The 18,104-nt window shown below is 39.0% G+C and overlaps 1 protein-coding gene and 1 long non-coding RNA gene across 3 annotated transcripts in view; one reads left to right on the top strand and one right to left on the bottom strand.

Annotated features, from left to right (window-relative positions):
- Positions 1 to 22: 22 nt before the first annotated feature.
- rictorb (RPTOR independent companion of MTOR, complex 2b) overlaps positions 23 to 18,104 on the bottom strand; it is a 36,987-nt gene continuing 18,905 nt past the window's right edge. Inside the window, exons 22-39 of one of the 2 annotated variants that reach the window (XM_048166370.1) lie at positions 17,899 to 18,025; positions 17,637 to 17,801; positions 17,248 to 17,324; positions 15,705 to 15,783; positions 15,431 to 15,540; positions 15,242 to 15,329; positions 15,026 to 15,118; positions 14,622 to 14,728; positions 13,038 to 13,303; positions 8,889 to 9,924; positions 8,343 to 8,414; positions 5,689 to 5,866; positions 5,457 to 5,541; positions 5,147 to 5,350; positions 4,775 to 4,927; positions 4,549 to 4,672; positions 3,223 to 3,361; positions 23 to 2,914 (exon numbers count right to left, since the gene is read on the bottom strand). In XM_048166370.1, the coding sequence (XP_048022327.1) occupies positions 2,840 to 2,914; positions 3,223 to 3,361; positions 4,549 to 4,672; positions 4,775 to 4,927; positions 5,147 to 5,350; positions 5,457 to 5,541; positions 5,689 to 5,866; positions 8,343 to 8,414; positions 8,889 to 9,924; positions 13,038 to 13,303; positions 14,622 to 14,728; positions 15,026 to 15,118; positions 15,242 to 15,329; positions 15,431 to 15,540; positions 15,705 to 15,783; positions 17,248 to 17,324; positions 17,637 to 17,801; positions 17,899 to 18,025 (3,178 nt within the window). In that variant the 3' untranslated portion in view covers positions 23 to 2,839. The remainder of the gene's footprint in view (positions 2,915 to 3,222; positions 3,362 to 4,548; positions 4,673 to 4,774; positions 4,928 to 5,146; positions 5,351 to 5,456; positions 5,542 to 5,688; positions 5,867 to 8,342; positions 8,415 to 8,888; positions 9,925 to 13,037; positions 13,304 to 14,621; positions 14,729 to 15,025; positions 15,119 to 15,241; positions 15,330 to 15,430; positions 15,541 to 15,704; positions 15,784 to 17,247; positions 17,325 to 17,636; positions 17,802 to 17,898; positions 18,026 to 18,104) is intronic. The other variant, XM_048166369.1, reaches the window with a different exon arrangement.
- LOC125252796 lies at positions 5,863 to 18,051 on the top strand. Its single transcript, XR_007181280.1, has 4 exons — positions 5,863 to 7,474; positions 7,707 to 7,743; positions 15,753 to 15,842; positions 17,650 to 18,051. It is a non-coding gene; the product is annotated as an uncharacterized LOC125252796 (long non-coding RNA).

Genomic DNA, 18,104 nt, shown 5'->3' with positions numbered 1-18,104 from the left:
GCAAAAGGAATGAAACAGTGGATAAATCTGTCAAGAAAATGTAGGTTTATTTTTATCACGGATGCATCCCTTCCATTAGATTCCCAAGGCCCATAGCTAATGCCCCCCAAAACACATTAAATTATAGCTCATAATTATGGAAATATTATGGAAGTATGTACAACAGTTTTAGATGTTTTCCCTTCAGGAAAAATATAAATAACACTTCTTGCATCAGTCTTTGCAATTTCATTATTAAATGGTGTTTAAATTTCATACAGTGCTCTGCAAAATCATGAGTCCACTTAAAAGGAAAAGAAAAAAAAAAAAAAAAAAAAAATCACTGAAAGGTGCAATTAGGTTTAGTTGTACAATGAACAAATGTACATTAAAAATATACACATTTCCTTTACACTCTTAGCATTAATAGTGATGGAAAAACAACTCCTTTAAAATACTTGGAACTTGTTTGACAAATACAATTGTTACGTTTGCAATAACTGGCACTTTTTTATTATTTCAAAGATTTTTGTAGACCAGTACAACCAATTCAAAATTCTTTTGAAAACAATTGAACACTGGCTTCCGGTCACATAACACCCCTAGTGAGAAAAAAAAAAAAAAAAAAAATTAAGAAAATAACAAAACACAATTTAACACAGTGGAAAAAAAGACCCACAAAGAATCAGCATTCTGGGATATTTTCAACACACATTCTGATACTAATGACTAATTTTCTGAGAACAGTTCAGAATACATTAGGCGCAGATTCCGGGTGTATTTTGTTCAAAAAGCGTATTTTAAGGGTGGCTTAATCTGTCTTATGTCCAGCTAGTATAAAACCTATTATTTTGTTATTATTTCAACAGCATCATATACATGTACCACTCAATAGTTAATCTGTTGCTCACTGACAGCTCTCATATTTCTATTACTTCGATCCATTATACTGCAGATAGGGATTAGAATGCTCATGCATTTAAAAGTGTTCTCCAGAATCTTAAAAGGAAAAACTGTAACAACTACTAGTATTGCTGGCCATATCAGAATGATTAGTTGAAACCTGAAGCTTAATTCAAAAGCCAAGGCAGGCAAAGGCAGATTTATTAGTTTCTATAATAAATATAACAAGAAAAAAGGGCAAATTCATTAATCATAATTGAGTTAAAGCTAATACAGTTAAGGCAAAATAATTAAAGCTGCCTAAAAAACAAATGGTCCAGCCAAGAGAATGAGTTGATCGTCCTATCTTCAATAAGTCAACTGTGCATATAGAATTAACAGGCACATTAAATAGAAATAATTTAAATATGAACCTCAAATTTATGGGGATCTAACCATTTTTGGTAGTTTTTTTATGCAATCATAAACTAGATTCATCCAAACCCTAAAGACATTTTGTTACCTCATTAAACCAAAACTGCTATCCACAAAACTGTGAATAGCTATAATAAATAGTGATAATGATAAAGCATAGTATTTTATATGCCGACAATTTGAATTTGAGCAGAACGTATCTTTTTGCGTAGTGGATTGAGGATCAATATCAATCATTTATTGTCCGTTTAACCACAAATTTCGACCCAATATGATGAAATGTTTTTTAACTGTTCAAAATCTCCTGATCACATTCAGGTTAAAAAGCATTAATAGCAATCCCAATGAGATAATCAAGTACAAAAGTATTTCTCATAACAAATTCTGTGAAATATGTTTGGCAAGTTGTGGTTTATTAATGCTTCAATAACTATTGCCTTTCTCTGCAGAAAGAGGAAACTTTCTGGGAGCAATATTGGTTGCTATGGATTACTTGAGAGAGTAAAAATTGCAAACAGCAATGGTGAAATGCACTTTAACTTCCTCTTTTGAGCCCATTGTCTACAGAATTAATATACAGAGAGTTTTATCCTGGCTAATGAGCTAAAGTGATGTGAAAAGGACAGAGAAACTGCTTGGACCAAACAATAAATAAGTCAATAAATAAATAAATATCTTAATGGTTCAAATGTCAGATTTTTTTGGATGATGTTTCAGAGGTCAGTTAACAACGTTACACAATAAAACAGTCTCTACCGCGTGATTGTGTAACAACACCATCAAATACATGTTACATACATTTACTCAGGGATTGCTATGTGCTATGTCAAGATAAAAAATGGTTCAAATAAGCAGAAACGACCCTTTCATGAGTCGGGTACAAAAGGGAAATAAAAACTGGCAGTTGCTCGTTATTATTACTTGATGATTGTCTTACATAGCAAATCACAGCAAGACTAAAGCATAGTGTTTGCTCAGCCTGGTTGTGAAAGCCATTTCTTCATATTCTTTAAATAACCAGAATTAGTAACAGAGAATTCCAAAACTGGAATGTTGTAGTGTTGAGGGATCCCCTCAGGGAAAAAATGGTTATGTTTCGTGCAATCAGACGCATACGCCCTTAAAAAAGAACAACATTGACTGAACGGAATAGATGGAAGCTGATAAACTTCCTAGAGAGTCTTGAATGATTTTGCTCGCTTGTGTTTGAAATACAATTTGCATTGACTCAGTTCAAATATTTGCATTTTACAGTTCATAACTGTCAGTCACAAGGATTTTTTGGTTACAACATCCAATGTCAACAGAGCATCTGTGTAGAGTGTATTTGTTCAGATAAAAAGAGTTTGTTCTCTTAAGGTACCGCTCTTGTTTCTGTGGAAACATCCCAGGTGACTCTCTCGGTCCACCCAAGTCTGTCCCATAGCCCTAGTCTCTTATTGCGTATTAATCTTAAGCGCATGGTCAGGCCAAGGAAATGGATTGACAGCTTGCTGCTCAGGGAAGAGAATTGTCTGAAAAATGGATCACGGAAAAAAGAAGATCACAGCTCTGATGGAAGATCTACTGTGGTAGACTTCTTGGGCATTGACAGAATGCTCTCGGCCTCCTCGTACATCTACAAATAAAACAAACAAACAAAAAAAAAAGAAGGTCACAACATGTATGCTTCGTAAAAAAAAAAAAAAAAAAAAAAAAAATTTGCAATTCCGTTTACAACTAGTGGCGAGAAATTACACACTTCAGCTTTAACCAAGTCCAGAACTGAAAGACAATTTGGATGGAATTTAGCAATAAAATACCCAGAAAATCTGGGTTCTGGAACCTTTCCATCTTACTTGTTTTTCTACAATCCAGATTGCACAACACTGTTTGGAATTTTGGGGGTAAAAAAAGAGACAAAAGTTTCATTATTATTATTATTACCGGAATGAACTGAACATCTTGGAAGAGTTCCTGAATGAAGCGTCTTGAAGCCAGTCTGAACATGCAGTGAGCCAGCAAGTAAGAAACTTCAGAATACAGGCAGATGTCATCAAATGCATAAGGAAACTTTTCCTTGATTCTGCAAGGTAAACAAGTGAATTTGAGAGAGAACGGAGAAGAAAAAAACCCTCTAAGCTGTACTTTTCGCTCCATTTCCCCCAAGAAAGATTTCACTTCACATTGCCTCATGAAAACAATAAAAAGGATCAAATCAAATAACGTTTAGCCACACAGTTACAGCAATAATTAGTGAAAACTTTGTTGGGAATAGTGTTGTCAAAAACAGGTAATTTGATATGTATCGATACTGAAATATAAAATGATTCCAATACTCCTTTCTGCAGTATCGATACACCGATACCAGCTGCGCCTCCTCTCATTCAGTTGTCTCATTCCCTACGGTTAAATAGTGTTGGTGTGACTGGGTCTGAATTTCGGCACGGGATTTCGCATAATTTGAGAAGGTGCTAGCTGCAGGGCAAATGGGTGGAGCTAGGCGTCCAGCGAGGAGGAGCGAATATACAACCACACCCTAATGCAACTCTATCTCTCCACCCCATTCGACGTCCAGAGAGGCGGAGCTGGCCCTCATAGACTCTGCAGTGAGTACCACTTGCATAATTCTACTCATTCCTGCAGATTTCACTTTGACATCCGAGGTGCAGCTTAAAAAACGTGCCACTCTCAACAAAAGACAAAGAAAAATCACTTACTGCTTTTGACTGATTAACTTGATTAAGCAACTGATTAATCTGTATTCATTTTTTACAAATGAAGATTAACCAATGTTATTTTAAATTTGATTACTTTCAGTTTCTTTAGTCAGTTTCTTACCTGAATACTACAGTTAGACCTACCTAAAAAATAAAGCAGTTTACATAATTTGTATCTTTATTCTATTGTATTTATTAGCAATTGGTTTATTTGTTCTTATTTTATTACTGTTTACTTGTCTTTTTTAATACAATTTACAGTTTAAAATCAAGCTTCCTCATGCTGTGTGTAAGCTATTGCAACTGTAAAACACAAACACATTGAGTGAGCAAATATTTACGTGAGATAATTGTAATGGTAATTGATCAACGTTGAATAAAAGCTTAAATTAAAATCTGTCATTATGTTTTTTCCCTGCGGTATCAAAAATGCTATGGAATATAGCAAAAATATAGCAAATTTAGAAATTCCAGTATCGTGACAACACTAGTTGGGAAATTTATTAGGAAAGCATTTATCAAACTGAAATCCTTGTTGGAATTGTCTCCTTACGTGAGGAGTCCAGTTTCATTCCCTTTAGTCCCCACTGAGGAGCTCAGGTTAATGACCAGGCGAAGCACCTCCTTCCTCAGAAGAACACGGCAGGCTGGAGCATCCTCTGGAATGTTTTTCACCCCTGGCAGAAATAAAACATGCACAGGCAAAAAATGAAACTCAATCTGTTCAATACAAAATGCTTGAGATTGAATAACTGATCTGACTTGCAAGAATTCCTCACCAAGAACAAGCTCTGTGCTGCGAGTGCTTCCACCAGAGCCCTGAGAGACAGCGTCGCTGCAGCCAGACACTCCTGAGTACTTAGACTGAGGCATGACTTCCAGGTTGTGTATGGACTGGTTGCACCATTCCGAGAATGGAGCGTCGGGATAGTCTAAAACGGGGTTGAGGGTGTATAAGAACATGAGGAAATAAACAATGACCAGATGACCATGATGAAATCAAGACCGTCTTGACTGGTTTTAGGGACATCTGGTCACCCTATATCTCTAATATGTGGTTAGTGAGGTAGCAAAATAAAAGTTGCCTTAAGTTTCATATATTCATTTGGATGGACTATAGGAACAGGAAAATAACAAAACCTGCAGCTTACCAGTGCGGCTTTGTGTGGGAGTGTTTGAATTGCAGCCAAGCACACATAGCCCTGCACAGTAAAGGCAGTTCTCCTCATTGTGCTCCTGCAGGCCAGTCTCCTCTGCACCCAGCAGCTGCTGCTGGTCCGTACGGCTCACTGCAAGCAGCTCTGTGATACTAAGCTGAGACCGCAGAACAGAATGCCTGGATCCTTCGTTGGAACCTGAGAAAAGAACAGCATTCAGCCACTGAAAGAGCACTAATGCTATGGGACTAGTATGCAGACTAATAAGGAGCTGATCAAACAAGATAACCATTCTTGTCTTTACCATCTGCATCTCCCGAGAAGAACTTTGCTGATCGGTCCTCTGACGGTGGACTCGTCCTTTTCTGGAAGTATGGTATGTCTTTAATCTAGGTAGCAGCCAAAAACAGGGAAAGCAAGTTTCAGAAACTTCTCGGATGATCCCATTCCGAGTGGAAACCTTTTGCAATTTGTAAACGGCAATCTGCCATGGTAGAACTACCTGTTGTAAACAGGATCATAGAGTAGTTAGTTACCTGGAACATGCTGTTGATGTCCATTGGCAGTGCAAGGCCAATGTAGTCATCGGAGTTGCCATATGTGGCACTGGACACCATGGAGCGCACTGAGGAGGAGCGCTGCAAGGAGGTCTGACTGATGGGGCTCAGAAGATCCTCTTTATCCAGGGATGCAAAACTCAGAGCCTTGAGAAACCTGTACTCATACAAAAGAAAAGAGAACAGAGAGAAGCATTTGGAAGAAGCACAACATTGGAACTGTAAGAAAGGAGGTTTGGACATTTTGGAAACTACTTGTACTGATGTTGTAATAATGCAGTCTTGCTAGAAGATGATTTGTAGGATTGTCAATGTGGGAACAGGTTGGTGAAGTGTATTCACATTTCAGAAAGTGAGCAGCTGTTTGTCATTAGCTGCATCATGCAAGAACTGTGGGTAAAAACCTCTACATGCTTCTCAAATGTGGGAATGCGGCTAGTGTGGGAATCGGTTTTTAGTCGCATCAGCAGACTACTTGAGGAAATTTTGCAACAATGGAGACAGGGCAAAGGTTAGAAGTCTTTTTAGAACTACAATCAATGAGGAAGGAAGAGACTTTACTTTGTCCTACTGTGGAAAGGTCATTTCAAGGACTGAGGAGTCATGGTTGAAGACAATCGGGTTAAGGTATGGGCTGTGGGAGTGCTAATGTGAAATGGAAAAAGGGGGCAAAGTACGACGAAAAACAAGCCAAGGCGGACAGGGTTTTTGTTTTGTAAAGCCTTGTTTATACTATTGCCTTGCACCGCACCGCACCCGTCCACTGACTGCATGCGCACTTCAGAGGTGTTTAAAGTCAACACGCTCACCGTTGTACTATTTTCTGAAACGACAGGGAGCATATTGGAGAAAAAAAACATCTTTAAACCATCAGAAAGTAGCGTTGTAGTGGCAGTTTGGCTGAACAATGTGATGAAATTTTTTGAGCTATTTAATAATGAACTAACATTTCTTTTCTTCTACAGGCCTAACTTTGAAATAGAGAAATAGAGAAATGAGTGCTGTGATTCAGAAAAATTCTGCTGTGCTGGCTAGACAGCATCCTTCTAAGGATAAAAAATAGTATTTGAGAAATTGTTTTAACCTACTGAGTAATCTGAACTATTAACCCGGAGACATTTTTTGATGATCTTGTGATTCAGTTGTTCTAATCTAAATTTAAGCGGGACAGAGGAACGGAGATGTTTTTCTTAAATATAAACCAATCGTATTGAGACTGATGATAATGAGTAATAGATCATGCCATACTGACTGTGAAGTGTACCTGAAATCCTATAAAACCTGTTGTATTCCTTTGTTCGGAAAGAGATTCTCTGGAATTGATGAGAACTCTCCCGGCCGTGATTTAAGCTTTGAAGGACAAAAACTGGAGTCTCTGGTTATTGCTGCAGCAAGTCAGGTTAGGAAACAAGGTTTAAGGGTGTCAAGACATTGACCCAAAATATTATGAGTGTCGATTAGGAGACGCTCCGAAAGATCATATGTTATTGAGTGTCGATTTGGAGACGCTCCCAAGTGTTATTGAGTGTCGATTAGGAGACGTTCCGAAAGATCAGTAAATTTATTGAGTGTCGATTAGGAGACGCCCCAGGAATGTAACTTAAGTCAGGTGCGTCTTGGAAAATCTACCACAACAACTTCAGATCACTTGCATGTGTCGTGGTGCTCACATGTACAGCGTGGGCCAATACTGAGCCGGTATCCGGACGTCAACACAGAAGTGCTGTACTGTGTTCACTACGTCAACAGCATAGGAGACTGTCAGGTAAGACAAAAAAAATTGTTGAATAAAGCAGTTATTTTTGTTTTGTTTTTGCGCATAAAAATTATTCTCGTAACTTCATAACATTAAGGTTGAACCACTGTAGTCATATGGTCTATTTTAACAATGTCTTTAATACCTTTCTGGACCTCAAAAGGTGCAATGATGTTGCTGCCCATGTGTGGTTCAGAAACCCTTGGATTTCAATAAAAATATCTTATTTTGTGTTCCGCAGATGAACGAAGGTCTTACGGGTTTGGAAAGACATGAGGGTGAGTACTTAATGACAGAAATTTCATTTTGGGGTGAACTAACTAAAGTTTTTTTGTTTTTTTGTTTTTTATCTCTTGCAAAACCAGTTATGTTCTAATGGGACTGAATAATAAGAACATTAAAAAAAAGGTTTTAGTTATCTCCACTCTTTTGGTTGTCTCCACTCAAAACAAAATACTTGAAATGAAAAGTAAAGCTACATTTGAGGTAGTGAAGGGAATCCACGTAAATGCATATACAATATTCTTTGAAATACTTCCATTTATACTCTTTTAGGAATGTATATATATATTAGCATATGATGTTATATGTTCTTTCTGCATTTTTACAGCTAATGTTGCCTTGAAGTTGTTCATTGCTAAATATGTGCTGCGTGAATTGTTCGGTCAAGTTATAAAAAAATAGCACGCACAACACTATGCAGAACGGGGTCTAGCGAAGTCAAAACGAACTTTGGCAAACTCCGTAATGACATAATTTTTGTTGTGCGCAAAGCAAACTCATGGATGCGGCGAGTATAAACCAGGCTTAAAAGTGGACTGAAGTGGACGCTCAAACTGAAAGAGGGGAACGTTAGCCCTGGGGATGGTCCACGCACCGTGGCAGCAGAGATCTGCGATGGGGCCTGCTTGAACCTTGGCCCAGACATCTGAAGCGCTTTTTAGTATACCTGAGAGGGACCATCAGAAACAGACCACATTATTTCCAGAGGGGAGCAGTGATTTTAAAGGGGCTTTTGGGGTGCCATTTCTCTATTACATGGATGGTAACATAACATTAATGGGGAATTCTAGTGCTCATTTCTTATCCGATTAACACCGATATTTCTAGAATTGATAACATTATGATCTTATCAGGCTGATATCCTTCACAGCCACATCACAGAAAGGAACAATATAAAAGAAGTCTAAAAAATTACTTCAGTTTACTGCAGTAATGTCTTTAGTCCTAATGATTCCTCTGAGAAATTTTCATCAAGTCATCACACCTGGATATTTTGGAGTAGGACGATAATGTCTGTGGATGCATTCTGTGAATCTTGTGTGACATAATTGGTTTAAAATTTGATACGAAAGAAACGGTAAAAGAAAAGTGATTTAGTGACAGAAAAGGGAAAAAGTGTTGCAACATCTCTAGGTCCTACCTGCGTGGCGTGAGTCTGGAGTCCAGGCTGCCGGTTTTCATGGTGATGGCATCGGTGAAGAGCACGTCTTTGGCAGGCGAGGCGAGCGCCTCGCTATGGGAAAGGGAGGGGTGGATGCGCTGTTGCTGCAGTCGTTTGAGGGTAGCGTAGCCTAGTGCATCCCGAGGGCTGGTGTACATGAAGCTACAGTCAGTCAGGCTTGAGATGGTCGTGACAGAGGGCGATTTCAGAGACTGAGCCCTTCGGGGTAAAGTATGAGAAGAACCCGGGGGCATCAGCAGTACCGAGTTAGATTTGGATAGGGGCAGGTGGTTGGACTGGGGTGTAAGAGAGTTAAGTGTTTTGATAGTTTGAGTGCTAATGACCGTATTGAGGCTAACGCAGTCCGTGTCAATGGTGGAAGAGTCCACACCACCCACCGTCTCTCGGGATGGGCTGGAACTCATGGAGCTGATGCCGCTGGTGGTTGTGTCCGTGTTGAAACTCTGGCTACGGCTTTTAAACTGAGCCCCGCCCCCAGAGGTTGGGCCATCACCTGCCAGCCTTTCCCGACTGGTCTGCTCTCGGTGGGCATCTCCAACCCCTGAGCTCCGTTCTGCATTTCTGTTCTGTCGTACCTCTGGCTCCCCAATGCTAGATGTACTGCCCTGAGTGTCCGAAGTTTTGCTGCCCACAAAAGAGGTCTCCAGACTAATGCTTGGGCTTTTCGGCAGATGCCCGTCAGTAAATACTGGACTGAAGACATCTCCCTGACCTTGAGAGAATATAGAGGGCTCTGTGACTGTGCGTATCCTCCTGAGGCCTCCTAGAGTGGCCTCGCCATGGAGTTTACTGCTGCTGCCAGTGCCTTTGGGGTCACTGGTACTACGGAGTTTCTTTCCGGAAAGGGAGATGAGGAAACGGTTTCGGACAAGTCGGCTGGAGGCCAATATGGTGAAGGGGCTACGGTCCTTTAGGAGTTTGGGCCTGAAGTACAGTGGCTGGTCCTCTGACAGCTCAGAACTTTCCAACTTATCATCATCCAGGATGTACATGCCTGAAAAGGAAGTCATTTTGGCAATTTTACTTTTAGATGTTTTTAAAAGGAACCACTAAATACGGTGTGTGGTAAGCCTAACTTCTCCACTACCAAGTTTGTATGCGAGTCGGAATTACTGACTGTGCTTAGTCATCTAAAACCAGTCTGAGGGTAGGTAATGATTTGATATTTTCTAAGCCTTACTAAGATGTGTCTGGAGCACTTCTGTGTATAAATGTAGGCCCAACCATTCCATTAAGTAGAAAAGATACCTTTCATAGCTCACTCTGGCACATTAGAGTGCTAATTTGTTGATGCCTACAAGTCTGGGAGTGGCTTTCAAGATATTTCTAACTATTTGAAGTGAATCACTCCAACATTCAAAATATCATTTATTTTAAAAAAACAAACAAAAAAACATTTTGCTTCACAGGCAGTCAATCTGGATCAGGTTGCCCAACCAAATTCAGCGAAGAGTGGACAAAGTGTCAGTAAGTCTTGTCACAGTCAGTGTCAAATGAAATAATGCATGTGGAAGAAATGACAACTCTGCCCTTAAAGGGTTAGTTCACCCAAAAATAAAAATTCTGTCATCATTTACTCACCCTCATGCTGTTCCAAACCTGTAAGACTATCATTCACCTTCGGAATAGAAATTAAGATCTTTATAAAAAAATCGGAGCAATTTCTGTCCCTCCATTGACAACTACAGTACGCAACTACCACTTTGGCGCTTTAAAAAGTTCATAAAGAGATTGTAAAATGAATTCATATGAATTGAGTGGTTTAGTCTAAATTTTCTGAAGAGATTGCTTTATACGCTGAACAGACTTAATTTAGGTTTTTATTCACATAAACTTTCATCAACTCACACATCAGTTATGGTAAATGGAAGTGCATGTTTGCTAGACGTGCAAGAACCCATGATGTTCGTTCACATCCATTACGCAACATATTTGAGCTTCCGCAAGAGGTTTGTTCTTGTGCATCAAGTAGGCTTGGTTGAGCTTTTGTTTATGTGAATAAAGCCTAAATTCAATATGTTCATCAATTAAAGTGATCGTGTCTCTTAAGAAAATTTGGACTACCCCACTCAATTCATATGGATTAGTTTTACAATCTCTTTATGAACTTTTTGAGGCATCAAAGTGGTAGTTGCGTAGCTGACAACGGAGAGACAGAAAGCTCTAAGATTTCATTGAAAATATCTTCATTTGTGTTCCGAAGGTGAACAGAAGTCGTACAGACACCTCGTGTCTAGTCACCCAGCTGGGTTAGCGGTGCAATAGCTTCATTTTATTGCATAACCACAAGTGGGCAACCATTGAATGTTTCAATGCCAGTGTCTTATTTTGTAATTTCATTATGTAAATTATGCATTTGTAAATGCATAATTTCTACTCCAGTATAACACAATTTGGACTAAACCACTCAATTCATATGGATTAGTTTTATGATCTCTTTATGAACTTTTTGAAGCGTCAAATTGGTAGTTGCGTGGACTGTCAATGGAGGAACAGAAATCGCCCAGATTTAATTGAAAATATCTTCATTTGTGTTCTGCAGATGAAGTCTTACAGGTTTGGAACAACATGAGGGTGAGTAAATGATGACATGATTTTCATTTTTGGGTGTACTAACCATTTAAGGCAAGAACAGGAAAGAAGAAGCATCTCTAAATATTGTACAACAAATGATTGCAAAGCAGTAGTGGTGCTAGGTATGCACCCTGTGTGCTATGTTCTATACTGTTTTGCTACATTCATCTAACTTAATCTATATCAATATAGATGAAATAAAGACTGAATACAAATCTAAATTAAAGCTGCAAGCAGCGATGAAAGGGCTCTCGCACCCGGGCTCACCGCCACCCGTTGGCCTCAGGAAAACAGTGAACAGTGGGTGACATGCATGTGAGCGAGTAAATACAAGGGAATTATGGCAAAATCATGTAAAAGTGCCACACTTCCTGCTGCCAACAGGAGGCGCTAACTGAATATTGTCATATAGATGTCTTTGTGACTTTTATCACTCATGTGAAGTTTGGGGCAGATCAGACATAGTATGCCTGAGTTACAACAGCTTCCTCTTTCATGGCGAAACATCAGACTTTGTCAGTCCGCCACGGACACGCCCTTTAATGAAAACTCAAGATCTTTGATTTTTATCATCGCTAAGGTCTTAAGATTAGACTGGCCATATATGATGTGCTTCTGGTTTAATCTCTATGAGGAGTTAATCACAGTGTAAAACATGTCATTTCCTGTTGCCCCCAGGTGGCGCTATGACTGTAACTGAATATTGTCATATAGATGTCTTCAGGTCAGGACTCTAATACAACATGTGAAGTTTGGGGCAGATCAGACATTTTATGCCCGAGTTACAACAACTTCCTGTTTCATGGCGAAACATCGAACTTTGCCAGGCCGCCACGGACACGCCCTTCAGCGAAAACTCTAGCTCTTCGCAATTTAACGTCTCAAAGGCCTTTAGATTAGACTGACCAAATATGATGTTGATCTGTTAAAAGCTCTAGGAGGAGTTCGTTAAAGTACAACGTCTGGAAATGGCAAAAACTGCCAAAATTTTGTAGAGAAAAATCTAAATCTCTCACTTCCTGTTGGGTTTACAAACTTTGCACCTAGGGGCTTTTTTGTAGGTATTGGGCTGATGTGTGTACCAAATTTCATAACTGTACGTGAAACGTAGCACGAAGGGCGCTTAAATGAAATTTTGTAGGTGGCGCTATCGAGCCATTTTGCCACACCTAATTCTGAAACCCATATCAGATGTAAATTTTCACCACTTGACGCGTGTGCAAAGTTTCATGAGTTTTTGAGAACGTTTAGGCCCTCAAAAATGCGATTCATTTTGGAGAAGAAGAAGAATTGGCTGAGCAATTACAATAGGGTCCTCACACCATCGGTGCTCGGGCCCTAAAAATGAAAAAATGAAATTTAAAGAACAACAACATAATGCAAGTGGATTCTAAGCTAATACTAATGTTCAATATGAGATAAACATGTTTGAAATAAGCAGATATGGAGCCCATCTAAAAGGTGGTAAGAAAGACCTCCACCCTAAACCACAGGACTATTAGTCATGGATGAGTGGATGGGAGCAGCACTTACTAGGCTGAGTGGAGTCACTCTCGCTGTTATGTCTAGAGCTGGTGGACTCCGAGTTCAGGCTAAGGGTGCTGGGCACTGAGGACAGGTGGATGAGGGGTTGCTGCTGTTGTTGCTGCTGCTGTATGTTCTGGTGCTGCTCCACCTCATCTGGCACCACAGGCCAAAGTTCTCTGCGATTGTGCCTGACTGCATCCCAACCGTGCAGTTTGAGCAGCTCACAGCCCTGCTTAGTTTTAGACATGAGTCCCAGAACATAAAGACACGTCCTGAGGGAAAAAAGGCAAAGATTGTGAGGGCAATGCAAAAAAGAAACAAAAATACTAAGCAAAGATTAGACAGTTTATAAAGAATGCAAAATTGCTAATTAGTAGGGGAGGAAAAAATGACAATTCAATGAGTCAAGTAAACCCAGACAAAAAAACCCTCTCATTTCTGAGAAACTCTCATTTTGAAACTATGGAAGTGTCTGGAAGGGTTCACTGTTAACTTTCGGTCAGCTCATGTCTTGTCACCCAGCTGGGTTAGTTGTGTAATAGCTTCCTTTTATGACATAATCACAAGTGGCCAACCGTTTGAATGTTGCAAATCCAGTGTCTTAATTTTGTAATTTCATTTGTGATAACTGGAACTATACATCCATTGAGAAATGCATAATTTCTACTCCAGTATAACACTTTGTAAAAAGGAAAATAAGCATTGGTTATTTTATATATTTTAAACTTGGAGCTAAACTGAATGGCATTTGTTTTGAGCCATTTTGAGCTTTATGGAAGCCACTGTGTAATTTCAGATCACATGCACTACTAGGGGTGTAACAATATTGAAAACGAACCAAAAAATGCAATACACCACCCACGGTATGTAACGAGGTACTCTTATGGCGTACCGAACGCCACCCGCTGCCCCGGCTCAGTCCTGGCCCGTTGTTGAGGTTGACCTCACTTTACCTTATGTCACAAAACTAATTTTTCTTCCTTGACATTTGATTAAATAGTAATTAGGGGTGTAACAGTACACGTATTCCTCCCGTGAATTTTCAGTATGTGTCTTACAATTGGTACGCATGTGCACACGGCGAATACAGCGTTGTAGCCAAACCACCATTAACCACCAATAATCACAATAAGCTCTGTATTTTGTTACTTTCTGTAAGAAACATATTTCAAATTCTCTCCATTTTGTCACAAAATTCAAATGAAAATGCCATTTTGACGCTCTTTAATGTGGTGTGACAGATCACTGCATAGGCGCCTCAGTTCAAGTGGCAGCGCGGACTGCAAGTGAACGCAATCATCTCTTCCTCTTCATTACTAGTTACAGAATAAACATGAATGAACATCTGAAGGTATGTTGAAAGATACAGTACAACTTTTTGAAACGTATCATATCTCATGCGATCGCTCAATCAGTTTCAACGGCAGAAAGACCTCAATAAAACAGCTTGTAAACAATGTCACGTACCATTACACCCCTATGCACCACCCACCTGAATCCTAATTTGTGCGTCTGACTTGAATGCCATTCTTAATTTTGCCATTATTGGCCATTTGCAGCCAGACAGATTCTATAATCAAGAATACATACCCCCTAATAGACAGAACCTCACAGTTATGCGCAAGAGTGACGATATCTGGAATCACATTCTCTTCCTGTAAGAGGTTCAGTCCCCAGTTAGATGTGCCAATGTTTCCCTTGAAATAAACAAAGAGAGTTTACACTTTAGATAAATTTACTTACGCAACTGACAATTATTACCACAAAGAAAGTAATGAAAACAAGCTGTTGTATTCTCATAAGACAAATAACAAAACCTCACACGTCACGTCACACACACACGTTGGGATTCAATATTTTATGGGGACTGTCCATTGATATATTGATTATGATGATATATGATGATTTTTATATATTGTATACATTTATTTTTTACATTTGGTCCCCACAAAGTGGGGTTTACCAGGACCACACACACAAAAACAGCAACTCACCAGGGCCCAAAGAGCAGCTTTAAGTTGTTTGATGCCCTCCCATTTGTCCAGCACTGGGCAGCGCACTGTGTAGCTCAGATCTGAAACTACATTCTGTCAGAGACAAGAAAGAGGCGTTATATGAAGAAATATGTCAGTCACCATCAGGACCTGCCATAAACCACTTGAAGAAAAAAAAAAAAAAAAAAAAAAAAAAAAAAAAAAACACACACACACCTGAGCTTCCAGCAAATGACAGCCTGTCTTATCATGTACAAGTTGCCCATACAAATGCACAGGAAGAAAAACATTTGGTCTTTGTAACCTGTAAAAAAAAAATATATTTTAGAGGCTGAATAAGTTATGGATGACCAAATAATGATATAATCAACTGAAATTAAAAAAGGGTAAAGTTGCCAGGAAAACCTTTGGTTGCTCCGTCGCACATAGTTATCCCCATCCACTGGTTTACGGTAAGTAGTGAGCGCTTCGTTTAGCTGTTCCTCTATGAGGTCCACATACTTAAGGTTGTATTCCTACAGGGGAACAGAGGTAATAGGATATTGGACCAGGTACGGTAAACTTGAGTTTGAATACTTTGTTCTAATTCAAGAAATAATAAATAACACATGTAGAATTTAATTTTTTGGTGTATCTAAAACAACCCAACACACTTTTAATAGTGCAGATGGTACACTACCTTCTGCCACTTTTCCAGCTGTTTAGTGACATATCCCCTCTCATTTAGATAGGAGAACCCCTTTGGAATGGACAAGAACCTGGAAATGGATGCCACATCATCAGATGAAAAGAAGCAGTTGGTTACTTATGCTTTTATGTAAGCCAATTAAACATTCATATTTATACATAACATGTGTCTCAAATGATAAAAGTGGAACAAAACAATATAAAACGCATTGACCAATGCTGTTTTCAGGAATTTCTTTAAAGGTGCCCAAGAATGCTTTTTCACAAGATGTAATATAAGTCTAAGGTGTCTCCTGAATGTGTCTGTGAAGTTTCAGCTCAAAATACCCCATAGATTTTTTTAAATTAATTTTTTTAACTGCCTATTTTGGGGCATCATTAACTATACACTGATTTTTTCAGCGCACCGCCCCTTTAAATCGCGTGCTCCCTGCCACACGAGCTCTCGACTATATTACAGTGCATTTACAAAGTTCACACAGCTAATATAACCCTCAAATGGATCTTTACAAGATGTTCGTCATGCATGCTGTGTGCATACATCGAATCATGTGAGTAAATTATTTATTTTGATGTTTACGTTTGATACTGTATAAGTTTGAGGCTGTGCTCTGTGGCTAACGGCTAATGCTACACTGTTGGAGAGATTTATAAAGAATGAAGTTGTGTTTATGAATTATACAGACTGCAAGTGTTTAAAAATGAAAATAGCGACGGCTCTTGTCTCCGTGAATACAGTAAGAAACGATGGTAACTTTAACCACATTTAACAGTACATTAGCAACATGCTAACGAAACCTTTAGAAAGACAATTTACAAATATCACTAAAAATATCATGCTATCATGGATCATGTCAGTTATTATTGCTCCATCTGCCATTTTTTGCTGTTGTTCTTGCTTGCTTACCTTGTCTGTGGACAGATCCAGACGTTAATACTGCCTTTCCTTGTCTAATGCTCGAACATGGGCTGGCATATATGCAAATATTGGGGGCGTACATATTAATGATCCCGACTGTTACATAACTATGCCAAGATAAATTCAATTTTTCATTCGAGGGCACCTTTAAAATTTCTTTGAGTGTTTGGTCAAAGATGCTTTGTTAGATATATTTGAGACATATTTTGAGAGATTATGTGTTAATTAACTTGAATTTGTGATCTCAAAAATGGCTGGCAATATATGGTATGTAATTTTTATTTTTATTTTTTCCCAACAAAGATGCTTTAAATTGATCAAAAGCAACAGTCTTGGCATTTATGTTACAAAAAACTTCCATTTTAAATAAATATTTCTTGAGTACCAAATCAGCATATTATAATGATTTCTGAAGGATCATGTTTTTTTTCTAGAACACAAAAGACTCTTGTCTTCATCTGAGTGTCCATCATTTTACGTATTTTTCTAAAAAAAAAAAAAAAAAAAGGTACTTATTTAGGTGTACATCTTTTATGTGGAACCAATATGTAGTGCACCTTTAAAGTCAGATCTCTGGGTTATATGGAGTAGTTACAGGGAATATTGTGAGCTTTACCGTAGCAGTAACAGGACACCCTTGTCTCCAAGGTGAGTTAGTGCTGGCTTCATCTGAATCAGAGCATGTAGGTTTGCCTAAGACGACATGATCATAAGAAAACAGCGGACATGAAAATAGGCAAGCCATGATATAACTGTCAATCAGATATTCTGGCACAGAATTTGATTTATATCAAAATTTGACTGTTTACAGATCTTTATGACAGACTTCTGGAGCAAAGCTACACTGGCACAATCAAATTAGTCAAATCAAGGGTCTCCAACATCAGCACACATTTTATCATTTTACCTAGATCAGCCTCAGCTAAAAAAAACTTTCTGCCAAGTTAAACTCCTGTCAATGTCAATGTATCCTCCCTTATGCCCTTATGTGTTAATTGACTTCACCTTGTCCTCACAGGCCTCATCGAGTATGTCCAAAGCCTCCACTGAGATGGCCTTGTTGCGGTCATGTAGCTGAGTCACCAGCAGTTCAATACCCCAGTTGCTGAAGAACTCTACGTTAGCTCGGAGTAACACCCGCAGATGCTTGGTGGCATACAGCCTGCAGTTCTGTGCCAAAACATTCAAGAATTATACTGCTGATCCATAGGGGAAATGTATGGCAAGAAGACAAACACGTTCAAAAGGTAGTAGGTCCGTTTCTTACGTCAGTGGCAGCAGTGAGGATCTTTGAGAGAATGACTCGTGCTAAACCATCCCGGCCGTAGTCCAGCGTGGAAATGATCAGCTTCAGAAGATGGTCCTGGTTCTTCAAGGAGCACAAGTTCAGCAGGCTGTCAAAACAACGAAGAAAGAAGAGCGTTATTTGAAAATATCTGTGTATACCTTGTTTACTGTCAATCATTTCTGCAA

Source organism: Megalobrama amblycephala, linkage group LG18 (genome assembly GCF_018812025.1).
Source record: "Megalobrama amblycephala isolate DHTTF-2021 linkage group LG18, ASM1881202v1, whole genome shotgun sequence".
Classification (NCBI taxonomy): Eukaryota; Metazoa; Chordata; class Actinopteri; order Cypriniformes; family Xenocyprididae; genus Megalobrama; species Megalobrama amblycephala.
The sequence above is the reverse complement of the archived record's forward strand: the minus strand, read 5'-3'. Positions and strand labels throughout refer to the sequence as shown.